The 14,760-nt window shown below is 42.2% G+C and overlaps 1 protein-coding gene across 1 annotated transcript; it reads right to left on the minus strand.

Annotated features, from left to right (window-relative positions):
* Nucleotides 1-406: 406 nt before the first annotated feature.
* Nucleotides 407-13,918, minus strand: ints6l (integrator complex subunit 6 like). The gene is made up of 18 exons (XM_085788453.1): nucleotides 13,614-13,918; nucleotides 13,416-13,493; nucleotides 10,128-10,277; nucleotides 8,563-8,652; nucleotides 8,174-8,357; nucleotides 7,906-8,034; nucleotides 7,228-7,391; nucleotides 6,789-6,941; nucleotides 6,456-6,588; nucleotides 5,943-6,037; nucleotides 5,725-5,835; nucleotides 4,841-5,056; nucleotides 4,599-4,725; nucleotides 4,138-4,280; nucleotides 3,803-4,034; nucleotides 3,319-3,708; nucleotides 2,423-2,516; nucleotides 407-2,132 (listed from the first exon to the last, which is right to left on the minus strand). The coding sequence occupies exons 1-18, from the start codon at nucleotides 13,722-13,724 to the stop codon at nucleotides 2,018-2,020; spliced, it is 2,715 nt and encodes a 904-aa protein (XP_085644579.1). The 5' UTR covers nucleotides 13,725-13,918; the 3' UTR covers nucleotides 407-2,017.
* Between the last annotated feature and the right edge of the window lie 842 nt (nucleotides 13,919-14,760).

Below are 14,760 nucleotides of genomic sequence, written 5' to 3' on the forward strand. Positions count from 1 at the left end.
TAGACAGAATTGCACACATGTAGCTGTGCTGTGGGAGACTCCTCTTCCTTCATAACACATGAACGCACTCCACACAGGAGGCCACATGGAGACATGGCTGCCGTTGTTACTTGGAACAACACTCAACCATTCAGTCAGAAAAACTGTTGTGCTGAATTTGAAATCTAAATTTTGCCAAAGATGTTAAAGGAGACAGAAAACAAAGTATGCGTAGATTTGTAAAAGTGATGAAAACTGTTTTGCAACTTTGGCTGGTAGGTCGTAGGCCAGATCCAGTTCACACATCAGTGGATGTTTCCAGGAAATACAGATGAGAACTGTTTTGTGTCTGAATGTCAACACATGTGAAGGTGATTGATGGTCACTTCTCACACACACACAAGAAACACACACATTGACAGAAGACTACCAGTTTCTACCAGTGGTTTATTTTTTGTTTTGTTTTGTTAAAAAAAGAGGAAGTGCATAAAACTTTACACTTTGTATATGTATTTAACAGCTTACAAAATTGGCTTTAAACATATTCTTTCAAAATATTTCTTATACTCTGAAATAAACAAATTCACAAAAATAATCTATATTCCTTATGAACATTAAAAAGTAGTGTACATCTGTAAAAACAAGAAGGAACGTGTAAAAAGCAGCAGCGGACCAGACCACCAGCTGTTACAGCTCAACAACAGGTGACCGACCACTGAGCCCAGACAGATGCAGAATAAACTTCTGGGAAACAATGGAGTGTTTGTTGTGCTGCGGAGGAAGATGTGTGTGTGTGTGTTTGGGGACGGTACCTCTGAATGGATACCAACAGCTGCATTCACTGAACCTATGTTCTATTGCTGTCATGGCAGGTAAGAGGACTCTGATGCTCAGTCGACACAACTGGTCGTGTGTTCAGTCCAACGCACCCATGTGCAAAAAACACTAATACTTCTATAATTCTATGTTCTTCAATTTCATCTTTAAAAAAAAGCACACAATGTAACAAAATGGACCCAGTATTGACATTTAAAAGCGACCTAATGACCTTCAGACAGACGTGTTTGAAGTTTTCCCCTTTTTTGAGTAAAAAAAAATGCAAATTGGGAGGTGGGCAATGTGGCAATCGTCCGATGAGATGAGAGAAATGTATCCACCATTCAACATGCTTTAACATTTATAGTGGGAATAAAATCCCTTTTTATGTGGAAATGTTGGATTTGTACCTTCATTAGATAATTCAACGACTGGGTCGGCCACGTACACATTTTCATCTGGGGGTTTTATCTTCCTCCAGAAAAGTTTCACTATGTCACAATATAACTTGCTGCTTTACACATAATGACATACCGGTAAACGCTCACAGACTGTGTCCATATTGCCCACCCCTAACACTAATGCATATCATCATAAACCAATGAGAATGATGGGAAAATAACAAGATAACAAGGTCAACTTGGACAAAAAAACAAAAGAAAACATCAGTGCAGTTTTTTTGTAGATATAACAGTAAAAACACAAGGGGTACCCAGTGGGAACAGGTTCCCCCTGTCAGCCGCACAGGAACATTAATTTTTATTACTCTAGAAAAAGTCCTTGCAGTCTTACAAACACTTTTCAGACCAGCTGAAGAAAGGTCTGCTTTGTAAAGAATAACAGGAATAATCCTGTCCATCCCTCTCTCTGCCTTTAAAGGATCTGTTGGCTTATTGTGTGTCTGTCTAACGGAGTGTGTATGTATGTGTGTGTGTGTCTTCTGAACAATGTGCCGATACAGACAAAAGCCGTATGGATGTCTAAGGCATCTGTCAATATCAAGAGGATTATATTTAAAGTCCTCGGTGGATCTGTGCTGACGGCTCCTCCTCCAGTTAAAGCCTTGAACAGGAAGTGATGTAACAGAACGGGGACGGGAGGGAGGAGCCTCTGCTCTCAGTGCATTTGTCCTTTTCCTTCCCCACTTTCCTACTTGGTCTTTTGAGGCCGGTCATGTCAAGGACATCTCTCTCCCATGGTGGTGATGAAGGCGTCTTCATCACTATCTGCCGTGGTCATTGAGAAGCTGTGTGGATGCTGCTGCTGCTGCTGCGTGCTTCTCCTCCAGGTCAGCGAGGACCACCTCCAGCTGCTGGATCAGGACCCGCTTCTTAAACCTGCCACAGATGGAAAGAAATGAGTTACAAGCAGAAAGATGAATGGGGGAACAGTAAATAGTTGAAATAAAGGCAGCGAGTTTCCATTAAGAAGCCAGCCGGAGATGTAAGAAGGTGAAGCTGCCCTGAAAAAGCAAAGAACATAGTTGCGATGATGTTATGAGTCACAGCTCAGAGATGCAAGTGCTTCAAAAATACTGAGAGCAGTGACACAGGTCTAATGACTCATTGTTGAGCATTTATGTGTTGGAGACAGGATCAAACACTGTAGAGTGAGTCATGTCTCTTACCTGACGGCCTCTCCGATGGCGTGCTGGATGAAGTACCTCTGCAGATTGAGTGGCCCTTTGACCTGCTCCAGTAGTGACATTATGGCCTCGTAGTCTGAGGGAAAAAAGCAGAGATAAATAAACCATTCAAACGTTCCCCACATGACAATGTAACGTACTGTTGACACACCGCACCACACTCACTTCTCCACATCTCAGTTATTGCAATATTGTTTGGGCTAGCACATATCCTACTAATTTACAGAAATGATTAACCACACAAAAGACATTTGTTAGATTAGCCACCAACTCTAAACACTTGTCTTCATCTGCCCCGCTTTCAGTTTATGATATTAATATACTTCAATCATGAATATTTATTTATAAATCTTTCACATTTGCTGCCCAAATCTTTCAATGAATTCTTCACAGTTAACTCTCAGGTCCATTCTTACAACACAAGAGACACACTGATAAACTTCATCCTCCTTTTTGCCGCACTACACATACTCAGTTTTCTGTTGCTTACAGAGGTTCTATACTTTGTGTTCATGTAGCAAAATATCTTCATCCCTCAATAATTTTAAGTCAAGAATGAAAGCTTATCTGATAAATCAAGATTTCCACTAGTTTCTTTTCCAGTATAGTTATAATTAGATTATTATCTTATATACAAGCTCACCCACTCAAACATAATTTCACATTTATACACACCCAAAATTTTATTTTGACTCTTTTTGTGATAAATAGGCACATGTATTGCTTGCTGTTTTGTTGTTGTTGTTCAATTATTTTTGAATTTTTGCATAGTTTTTGGGAAGGTGTTTTTATAAGCCCATATAGGGTTTTTGTAATTGTCCTTATTTTTTCTGGTGCAAATAAATAGACTAAGTTAAACTAAACTAAACCACACTCACTTCGTCCAGGCTTGCGGACCTCCTTTATGACCCGCGACCTCAGCTCCGCATGGCATCCATCTAGTGGGGCTATGAAGATGGTCTCCAGCTCGGTGGGCTCGGCGTCGGGCCCCTCGAACTCGTTCTGGGGACTCAGACCTTCACAGTTGTGTTTCTCCTCCGGCGACTGCTCATCCAGACAATCCTCCGCTAGACTCTCCTCTGTCATGTTGTCGTCTTCTCCTCCATCCACTGCTCCCACCCCGCCGGCCTTCTCCTCCAGGGTCAGCGGAGACGGGTTTACCGCGGCGACGGGCGGCTCCATCTCAATGGGCCACATCTCCCCCGACTCGGGCTCCAGAACCCCGTCACCGTTGCTCTCCGGGACCACCACGTTGTTGCCGTCCACTCCTGCAGGGGAAGTAAAGATTGACTTAGAACCACATCGCTGCCTCTCAGGCACAGTCCCTTCACACGCTGCACACACACACACACACAGTCGTACCTTTGTGCTGCGGGACGGGTTTGATGAGGTTCTGCTGCCCTTGAACTCCGGCTGGAGTCTTTCCTACCACCACATGGTTGGTGTTTCCCGGTGGAGTCTGTGGCCGCCGTAGTAACGGGGACATACTTCGCCTTCTCTTCAGAGTAGCACCCGAGTTGGAATCACCGGAATTACCTCTTTTCTTATTCTGGGGGCCCGCTACAAACTCGTCTGCCTCGTCGATCATCATGCCCTGAGATAAACATGTGCCACAATGCAACATTTAAGGATAAAAGAAACTAAATACTGAATTTAAGAAAAAATACATTTAGTATTTATTTTGATATACCATTTACCTTTTTATCCTGCTTGAAAGGATTCCCAAACGTGTGCAGACGTTTCGGTTGGTCGGGGTCGATCTCTCTGAGAGGAGACGGCATCATTTTGAGGTACTCCTGATAGTTCCCCATCTGAGCCACTGGAATACTGTGCAGGTAGTCTAGCAAGAGCAAGATATCTTTTTAGTATTAATAAAATTCACATTTTGTGTTATGATAGCATTGCAAAGACTGGAGCTATCCTGTCATCTAAAAATACAATTAGTTGCTCTACTTCAGTATTGTAAAAATGAAACTTAGTGTTTGCCTGTTAAAATCAAAATCAGTTCACTTATGTGTATTATGTGACTGAATGTTTGTATATGACCTCATGTTTGTGTTATGAAAAGAAAAAAAAGAGTATATTAAAAAAAAATCAAAATCAGTGGAGTCAGTGGAGTGGTGTTTTTTTCTCCATCCTGTCTCATAACATAACAAACCTTCGTCTTGCCCTCGGATCAATTTTTGCGATGTCCGCAACAAATTGGAGCGCATGCGGGTGAGCTGATCCAGGAGGTTCCGTCTCGGGATGTCGTAGGCGTTTCGATAAGCCTGTGGTTTTACATCCTGTGAACACATCGGTGCATCTAGTCAGAGAAAACCCACCAAACGTCGCCCCGTCCTTTTTCCTCTGGAGCTTCCTCACCCACATGAGGTATTTTCAGAAATGTCTTGAACGTACCTTGTTGAGCAGGGCGATCTGGAAGCTGGCGAACTCTTTGAGGTTGATGTCGCCCAGTCGAAGAGGCACCTCCCCGGTGATTCCCTGCAGCAGCTGCTTGAAGTCTCGCCGGTGGGCCAGAGAGAGCGAGCTGCAGTGATTCTTCAACTTTATGCCGGTTTCTTGGGGAGCCTTCTTCCCCACGGACACGATTAAACGGTCGGATTCGATCTTTGCCTTCATGCCAACAAAACAGGGGAAAAACACAGAATTTTACTTAACATCCAGACAACCAAATTCTCACTGAGGGATATCGTTATATAAATTATAAATATATCAAATAGAGTGATAGTTTTTCAATATAACTTGGAAAAGTAACAGAAAAAGAGTAATTTCTTCCAAGTAAATGTGCCGACTAACCCACTGTTCGTTTTTTGAAGTTTACTAAATTAATTATCTGTAAAACTAATGTTGTGTTTAATGAGGTAACAGACTAATGTGTTACATCTCTTCAAACACATAAAAGACTATAAATAAGCATCTAATAAAGAATATAAAAAAAAACATATTCTTGAATGTGCAAGCTTTGGTGTATTCGATGTGTAATGAGTTTGATGTCACTCTCTAAACTAACTATCTCACTTACTGTTTTAAAGATCAATACAAAGCAGCAGTCGCTACTAAAATGTGTTTAAAACCTATTGATTCTGAAAGGCCATTATGTTTGGATTGATGGGATAGATGTTTTTGAACCATTTAGTTTTTCTTTCTAGGGTTTCAGGGATTGGGTATGAGAGGTATATTTAAGTATTTTCTGGCTGATATAGTGACTTGGCTTCTGAAAATTGTTGGATGTCAAAGTATCACAGCTTGAAAATGATGTTCAGGGAACGTGGAGTTTTTACCTGCTGGCTGAGCTTCTTCAAATATGAGATGACGCTATAACTCAGGCCACAGTCGATGGTGTCCGCGATAAGATTAGGTGCACCCATCATCCTCAAGGCCTTTTTTAAGGGCTGTCAAAAGGGGACGAACATTGGACATTGGTTGTGTGCGAAAACAATAAAAATCCACGTCATAAACATTTATGAAACACAGCAGCCGCCACATAGCTTTAACTTACCATCAGGTAGTACGGAGGCATTGTCTTCAGGTACATCTCAAAGGCCTGTCGCCACTTGAGGTTTGGTTTTAGTTTGTGCACTTTAAAGAAATCATCTGAAAGGAGGGATAGAGGAGCGGAGAAAAGTTTAAGCATTCTGCACCAGTGAGCAGTCAGCCATCGAACTGCTGCTGTACGGCTGACTGTGGTCCAGCACATCAATATTCAGGTGGTGAGACAAAAACAAGTATCGAAACACACACACTGTATGAAACAATTTATCCTTCTTAATACCCCATCATTCCATAATATCTTTATGTTGCATAACATTATAAAAAGATGACCTGGTGCTCTGTTATAAACCTGTTATTTGTGATTATGTTTGGGACTACAGAAGCTTGGGGGAAAAGATTGATGATGATGAGGACATGCCCCAGATAAGGAAATCGTTTTAAATTTAATATGAGCTTAGACCTACTGACCTAGAAGTTTTGAGGCCACTTGAGTGAAATAGTTTAATGCCACATGTCTTACCGAGGAGTGGGAGAAGGACTGGGTAGTTGTAAGGCATGACGAACAGGTTGACACAGGTTAATGTGGTGCTGGCTTTAAGGTAACCGAAGGGCTGTCCCAGGTCATTTTGTTTCCCACTGCTGCTAACGAACACCTGAAGACAACAACAAGGACAACACAAAACAAATTTGTTCACTGACAATAAAAACAATAACTCAGAGGTCCTCGGTGTGCAGTGACTGGTTCAGCTGGATAAAGCTCACACAACTTTTTTTTTTCTTCTGGTTTTCAGAAAAGTCCCAGAGGCAAGAGCTCTGACAACAGAGCTGATGGGAGTGTGAAGATGTTCCCTACCTGCCAGCACATGTGTGGAGACTTCCTCTCCAGAACGTACTGGGTGAGTGGAGACGGCTCCAGTTCGTACTTGTCAAAGGGAAGTTTGTCGATCACCATGGGCTCACAGTCCACACAGGAGAAACGCACCATGGGATGAGCAGAGCGAGGTGGCTACAACCAGGAGGTAGATGAAGAAACCGTTAGGCGAAAACAATCTATGCTACGGACAAAACAGCCAACTACGATGCATTGGAGATCACAGAGTGAGTCTACAGAGGTGTAAAATGGATTGCTCTAGATGTTCTAGGTCAATAAAGAGAGGAAGGCAGAGAGATAAGAGAGACAAAGTGAAAGTAAAAACAAGTGTGTGGATCAGTGTGTGTCTGCTAGGAGATCCACATCTACAGACATGATAAAAACAGGAGATTAGCGGCGCTCTGTCACGCTCTCAGCTCACCAGTGTAGGAGAGTTCTGGTCCGGCCAGAAGGACTCTGGTATGGGCCAGTGACCAACTGGGACCCCCGTCTTTGGGTTTGGCCGCACGTAGATGAGTTTGTGGCAGCTGTGCCACAGCTGTTGGCTGAAGGACGACACAGGACGACTCGACTCCACTGAGTTATCTGGAAAAAGAAAACGATTATGAACGTTACTCAAAACCAAATTCAAAACCTCTGTGGACGACATGAAGAGACTTCTATATTACCTCTAATTCTTCATTTAAAAAATACTGTTGTTTATGCAAGTTGCAAGCAGTGTGTTCATTCAGATGATTTATAAGTCAAAGGAGCTCAGTGCTTTTCTCCACATAGTGCAATTGTTTGCAAAGGTGTTTATCTGAAAATGCACTCAGTTCTCCTTTCAGTGTAAAGCTGTGGTGACTGACGGGGAGATTCTCTTCTGCTTTCATCTGTTTAAGTGTCTTTGCTATAATTAACTGTACAGATTGTGATAAGATAATGTGTCAGAGACTTAATGAAATGTTCTTATTTTGAGTGTAAAAGCCACTTGTTTCATGTTTTATGTACTTGACCGTGCTCCTCTTAAACAGCCAAACATTTTGTGTATTCAGGAAAAACAGAAAACGTGCTTCTCGTTGCCTTCTGTCAACTTAGTGTGAATCACGTAAACACCCACCTTCCCCAACGAGAGGCGGATCTGGTCCTGTCTTCTCAAAATTAATGACAACGCCACTTTGAACCTTTTGCACCAGTGACTCCAGACACTGGTTCAACATCCTCTGTGTCCGTACACAGTATGACCGCCCTGAGAGGGAAAAGACAGAAAACACAATGATCAAATGTAACAGAATCAAATTATTGGGTGCTGGGGAAAACAAAAAAACAAAAAACAGAACAGACACATGCAGGAATTTATGTGCCAGAGTCAGAGATAATGCCCAAACCTCCAGTGACTTCACACATCTGGGTGATAGCAGACTCATCTGTGGGGACACTACCGAGCTGCTCATTGTCTGGTGTGGCTGCTCCGGGCAGCCTCAGCACCAGTGCGAAGAGACGCTGGTCCCAACGAAAGGGCTCTTTGGTCAGTTCACTGCCCGCCAAAGGAGAGTTCAGAGGCAGGTGCAGCTGGACAACAGAGAGACAACACAAATCACACAAACATTACACTTGGTGTGATTAAAAAACTAAAATGGTTGTGGAATTACTTGGCAAAAGAGCTTATACCATCAATGGGAAAGTACGTAGCTGTATGACTGCATGTTTTTTTTTGTGTGTGTCTTTTGTGTCATACATATACATACATATATACACCGTATATATATGTTCTCACCTCATCTGGCACCCCAGAGCTGTGAGTGAGCTTGTTTCCATCAGTGATAGTGATGATCACAGACGGCTCCAGGAAGAAGGGGTTACGTCCCTGAGGGAGGAATGACAACATTTAGCAATTAAATCCCACTTTAAGTAAACTGTGGCCCGGATTCATCCCCAGTCCCCTGACTTCCTTTCTTTATGTTCCAGAGCAGAAACACTCTGCTGGCCTCTCTGTGTGTGAAAAGCATTCACACGTCCTCAAAGCATGGGATGGATGTGGTCTCCTGTGCTCTCTCACTCATGATAAAATATAGGTCTACTGTTCAAAGAGAGGTCAACTTGCACACAGTAATTAGTATGGATTTAGTAGGCTATCCCACATGTGGTATTACCTCTGGATACTTCTAGGAACTATGCTGCCGTCTCTGTGCTTTATGTCAGGGCATATCTGTAAGCTACTGTACATAGTGTCCTCCTGTGCAGTAAAGACAGAGGTCTGTACCACTTTGCTGCAGGGGGCAGGGGTCAGTCTCGTCTAATTCAAACACACACAGAATACCTAAGTAGCTTTACACACTCCTGATACACACACTGCACTCGGCTACAGTAATCCATCTCTGTGTTCGAGCGGAGCACCGGAGAAAAGAGAGTGTGAGGAGATGAAAGCAAAAGTCATTTTTAACTCCAGGTGAAGGAACTAGTCCTTCATCATCTGTCCAAGGAAAACTCACTACTATAGTGTAGGAGTTGGCTCTTACACTCAGTCTGTTCCTGGAGCTTTTTACTGTGATGACTGAAGTTGTAAAGTGTCTTCCTCACAGGCACACACCTTCTACCACGTTAAAGATTAAATTCACTAACTTTAAGTCTCCGTCTCTGTCCTCTGGTTCTACTGCCACATTAATATAAGGTCATTAATCAGTGAAATTTAAGACTTTGTAAAACAAATAAAATCCTATTTAATACACGATACCAAAGTCATAGAATACAAAATATGAAAGTCTGCTGGAAAAGCAGTGAGGACGGTTTGACTGAGAATTATTTATTACATATATCATATCCCATTCTTATCAGCCCTTCCCAGCTGTGTACCACGATAACTTCTAATGACACAATTCATAAAATTAATGCAACCTGGACTCAGATAAGCAGGTGAAAATGGACAATCTCATTTTAAGTGTAATAATGTGCAACATCTACCACAAGACTGCATGTGGTTTTAAAAAATATGAATATAATATATTTAAGAGTAATACTAAAATATCTCCAAAGGCCTTTTCCACAAATCAAAAATAGTTTCTGAGTGTGTTTTCAAGCTGCAGATTCTCTGTGTTTTTCTACCTTTTTGATGAATGAAGAATTCCTTTTCTAAGAATTTTACAATAAGACTGATCTGAAGTTCACCTGAATGTCTGTTTGAAATGGCAATACAAAAAACAACACACAACGGGGCCAAATAAACTCCAGTTAATACACATTAAAAATGACTGAAAGAGAAGATGTATTATTGAACAATAATCCTACTGTCCTCTTATAGCAACAGAGGAAGAAATGCAGTGACAGGGTGCCGGTGTCACACACCTGTCCGTAGTTGTCGATGCCTGAGACGAGGCGGTTGAGGTTAAGCAGGTCAAAGGCCGTGCGCAGAGCGTGACCCAGCGTCGTCAGCCCAGACGCCTGCAGGTTCTTCAGCTCGCACATGAAGGTGGCATGGTTCTCCTTCCAGCCGGCCTGAAACACATACATACATTAGCACATTAGCATCGGGCCGGGTGCATCGCACAGCAACAACACCCTCACAACACAGTGGCAGAGGAGGCCTGGAGCCACATGGTGAAGAGTCACAAACCAAAATAGATCCGAAGCCACAGACGCTCATACTATGTAATTACACGGGGAAACAGAGCGAGTTTTGTTCACTGACAAGCAGGAACTGATTCATGTCAAGCATGTGACAGCCACCTTTGGAAAGATGTTTGCAACCCACTGATTTTGTGAAACATGACATAATTGTGACCATAAAATGACATTGGGCCGTGTCAAGCTCTGCAAATACAAGATAACATTGTGAAACTCACATTGGAGCTGGATGGTGCTATTAAAAAAAAGAGTAATTTCATACATGACAAGCATCGCAAAATATACTTGTCCTCTGTGTCGGTGCTATACTCCCACAGGACGGGATGTGGGAGTCTAACTGCTTGTGAACTTTTCTCCAGCAAGGTCAAGTACCTTAGTGCTGCAGCTTCATGCTTAATCTAAGGATGACCTGTAGGCTTACCACTTCCTTTATCAGGAGAGGGAGGGGGAAAATGCTAAAGACACACACACAGAGATGGAGATAAAAGCCCGAAGCACCAGTATCAACATGCATGCTCTGCCTCAGGCCAGTGTGGTAGATTTTTGGATTATCATGGGATATGATTGCAAAGCCATGGAATTTCTAGGAAAAGTGCAGGGTGTTACATGAATGGCGTTAGATAAATATTATGCCGACGTACGAGCAATCTCCCTGAGCTGCCGAGGCAAAGATTTAGTGGAGACGCATTCACAGGAGTAGTAGCAAGAGAAATAAGCCAGACACAGACACTTGTGTCGGCAAGCAGAAACGTAAGGCTTAGTTTGCACTCAATAATTCAGACTACAGAATATTTCTATTTTCTTGCCCAGCCTCCTCTTCCCTCTCTCCCTCTACATCAACAATTTATTGCCTCACTGTAACTGTGCAATCAGAGCCCCATTCACTATAACCTTGTCCTTTCATCATAATCCCGGCTACACAAAGCAGCAGAGACAACAAAGGAGAAGGCCGTGAAGGAAAAAAGAGAGGAAGAAGACAGGAGGCAGGAGGAAGACAAGTTGAGGACAGACTTGACGATGAGAGGAGAGCACTTCAGGCAGCAGCACCTGGCTGGTTCTAAGTGAAGCAGGAGAATTAGATGTTGGATTATTTTTGGCCAAGGAGTTAGATGCATGATTATTTTAGTGGGATGGATGTGGCTATGATCTGGACTACAGCAAGGTCAATGACAGGAGGAGAGAGAAGAAATGCAGCTCCCATGAATGACAGCAACCACTCACAACAGTGCTGTGAACTGAAGAGGGTATTTTTTTTCTTTTCTAGTATGGGGGTCATTGAAGAGCCTGATATAGCCTGTGCTATTTTTTTTTTTTTTTTTTAACATTGAAGCTGGACAGTAGTTCATCAAAATAGACCTCACGATACGAGTCCATCTGTGTTGTAGCTCTATGTAAACAAAACCTGTTAGAATAGGATGTGGAAAGAACAACAAAATATATCAACTTAAGTCAAATAATAAATGTTTCCTTACAATTCTGCATGAAAAAAGTTAAATGCTTCCTCCTAAAACAGCGTTATATTAGCTCACTAATTCAAAAATGTATCTTGTTTGTGATTAGAATTGATTTAAATGATAGATTAAGTTAATGATTTTCAGTCATAGAAATGACAAAGAATAATGACCAGTTGATAGTGTCATTAACTACAGTATATTGACCGACCATTGCTTTATAGTTTTATAGACTGCTCAAAACAAAAAGGCCTCAATTTCTGTCATAATTATAAAAAATACATATTTTAAACCCAGAATATTTTACACCTAATTATCTAAATTCCTCCCAGTTGCTGTTTTGCTTGTATAATAATTGGAAATGTGTCCCTAATGCATATGCATTTAAACAAACTGTCGTTATATTATTATGTATCATATAATATTGTGTCATCATTATATTGGTTTGTGATCAATTATTGTAAGACAAACAAATACTGTTGCTCCTTGTCAAAAGCTATTTAGAAAGCTGCAGCTACTGTTTGAGTTCAGCAAAGTAAAATGAAACTGAACTTTCGGGAGGATGATTAAAAAACACCCACACACACACACAGCAACAACTGTGGGATTCACTGATAATTTACGTGTACCTTTTAACCTGCACTATTCTTTAAGAAATATGCTTCTGTATTTATCCTCTAATCTCACACAGCAAAACTCTTCTGCGTCTTCAAGCACATGTGGCATGGGATGGACTAAGTGCTAAGCATATTGTGTTGAGAGCAGTGGTGTGTTGTTTGGAGACAGAGTTGGGCAAGCCAGTAGATTTCTAATATAGACTGTCCGCTGGTGCAGATCAGGGACTTCAGGTCTTCCTGTGAGCACTTAGAAGAGATGTATTTTATTAGGCTGGAGGAGTTCAGAGAGAGAGAGAGATGTGAGCCAGGTCATAAAACAAGTCAACAGATTAGTGGTGAGGATAGCTCTGCTGACATGAAACCTCACTAATTGTTCCACTGATTCACAGGTTGCATGTGTTTTTGTTGTTGTTTTTTGCCTGGGTGCATCGATGAAAACTGTTTGTATGCTGGGACGTGATGCTCGTAATATCGGCATAACAGATAAATATCATGTGAATAATTATCATTTTCTTCCAGCGAACTCACATAAAAATAAAAAAAATCTCATGATGAAGAGAGGGGCTTATCAACTTTCAACCCAGATTGGCCAATGACAATGCGTGGATGATGCAAGGGGCGGGGCAGAAGATGATTGGCGGGCTCTTTGACCAATCTAAACACTGTACGGTCAAAAAAAGAGCGACGTCATAGGCGATAATAAATCTCTCCGCCTCCATCTCAACGCCCGAGACTTTTCTCAACACAAAAGCAAAATGTCCGCTGGATGTTCGGAGGTAGTGCATCTCCGGGTCTGCGGGTACTCGGATCAAAAAAAGGCCGTTTTTCGCCACTGGGACGCCGCCCAACACTGACTACAAACCAGAAGGACAATAAAGTCTCACTGACAGAAAAATACGTCCGACTTGTCAAATGTAAAAATGGTATCAGTTGCTAATTACCTTCACTCCGTATGGTGGATCATCGAATGTAACTAGCATGTACCTGTCGCCTCTACTAGCCGGGTCTCGGGCACGCAGCTGTCAAAAAAAGAAAACCAAAACAACATATATTAATTTCGACCGTTCTTGCCCAAGGAACCCTAAGGTCACCAAAGGTGCATAGTTGCTGATAAAAGTCGGGGTAAAATCGTTCTTTACCTTCATAAAGACCTCAACCGCGCCTTTAGCAATGTCCAGATACGTCGTACCCAAATAAGTGCGCTGATTCATAGAGGCGGACGTGTCTAACAGGAAAAGTAAAATAGGCATTTTAAATGGAAAGCCGCGGTGGTATGCTTTTCTAAAATAACTGTTATCCACATATGACCTATCGTGCGGCCAAACAGTTCACACATGTGTGTATATATTTGTTATAATAAGCCCCCCCTCCAGAAGAGGGCCGTTGCCTCTGCCCTCTCTCTATCTGCCTTTCTAGAGCTCTGTCTCGGCTCGCGCTGTTCAACTTCTGCTCCTAACCGAATGGAACGCCCCGCTGCCTGAGCTGCGACGCCATTGGCTGAGTCGGATTCCACTGGCCACGCCCCCTCCGATATATAAATATATAACGAGGTCGCGATGGCTCGTTAATACAGCACATCCGCCTACCCCTCACATTTGTGTGTGTGCCTAACGGGATGTGTGTATGCGATCCTTGCCATTACGTAGCTTACGTGCCTGAAATGATGAACTGATATTTGTAAGGAGATAGATCATATCGTCTGAACCTGAATATTCTTGATATTCTCACACTGAGCCAGCTGAATCAAGTGCCACACTTAGGGATTATGCATTGTTGTAGCCTATGCTGCAGAGGCTGCAGGATCCTGACAAACTGCACATTTAGTTTAGAGAGAGAGAATAGAAATAATATGTATATTCAAACATGCATCCAACAACAACACTAACAGTGGGAAGACACTTTCACACGCGTCTGAAATCATTTAGAAAGTAGGCTATAGCCTGTTATGCATGTGCTCGCCTATCGGACATTTCTTGAATGCAGCATCGTTGTTACACGAAAGGATATTCTTGATGTGTCCTTTTATCACTTAATCAAACACCTTAGAAATCACGCCTGACGCCTCAAGCGCATTTGTGATGTCTATTCAAGTTCGGTTTATAAATCAGACAGAAAAGACATCATCAGCTTTAAAGGTCAGTGGAAAGTCGTGGTGGCCAAAACTCAACATGTCTACCTGTAGAGATAAAGGCCTGAGCAGTCTCCATCAGGTTTGTGTTCACACTCATTCACTTCATATTCACAGTTTACTATGTAGTAATTACAGATATATATTCATTTCCTTGG

This window comes from Trachurus japonicus, chromosome 10, assembly GCF_045865225.1.
Source record: "Trachurus japonicus isolate A0001 chromosome 10, Traja_1.0".
Taxonomy (NCBI): Eukaryota; Metazoa; Chordata; class Actinopteri; order Carangiformes; family Carangidae; genus Trachurus; species Trachurus japonicus.

Bases quoted from the DNA above. Each gene is read 5' to 3' on its own strand.
- ints6l (XM_085788453.1), bottom strand. From the start codon at position 13,724: ATGCCTATTTTACTTTTCCTGTTAGACACGTCCGCCTCTATGAATCAG. The intron at 5,836-5,942 runs GTAAGTTAAAGC...CCCTTTTGACAG, and splicing joins TGCCTCCGTACTACCTGATG to CCCTTAAAAAAGGCCTTGAG. The intron at 4,281-4,598 runs GTTTGTTATGTT...TGCTCTTGCTAG, and splicing joins GATCCGAGGGCAAGACGAAG to ACTACCTGCACAGTATTCCA.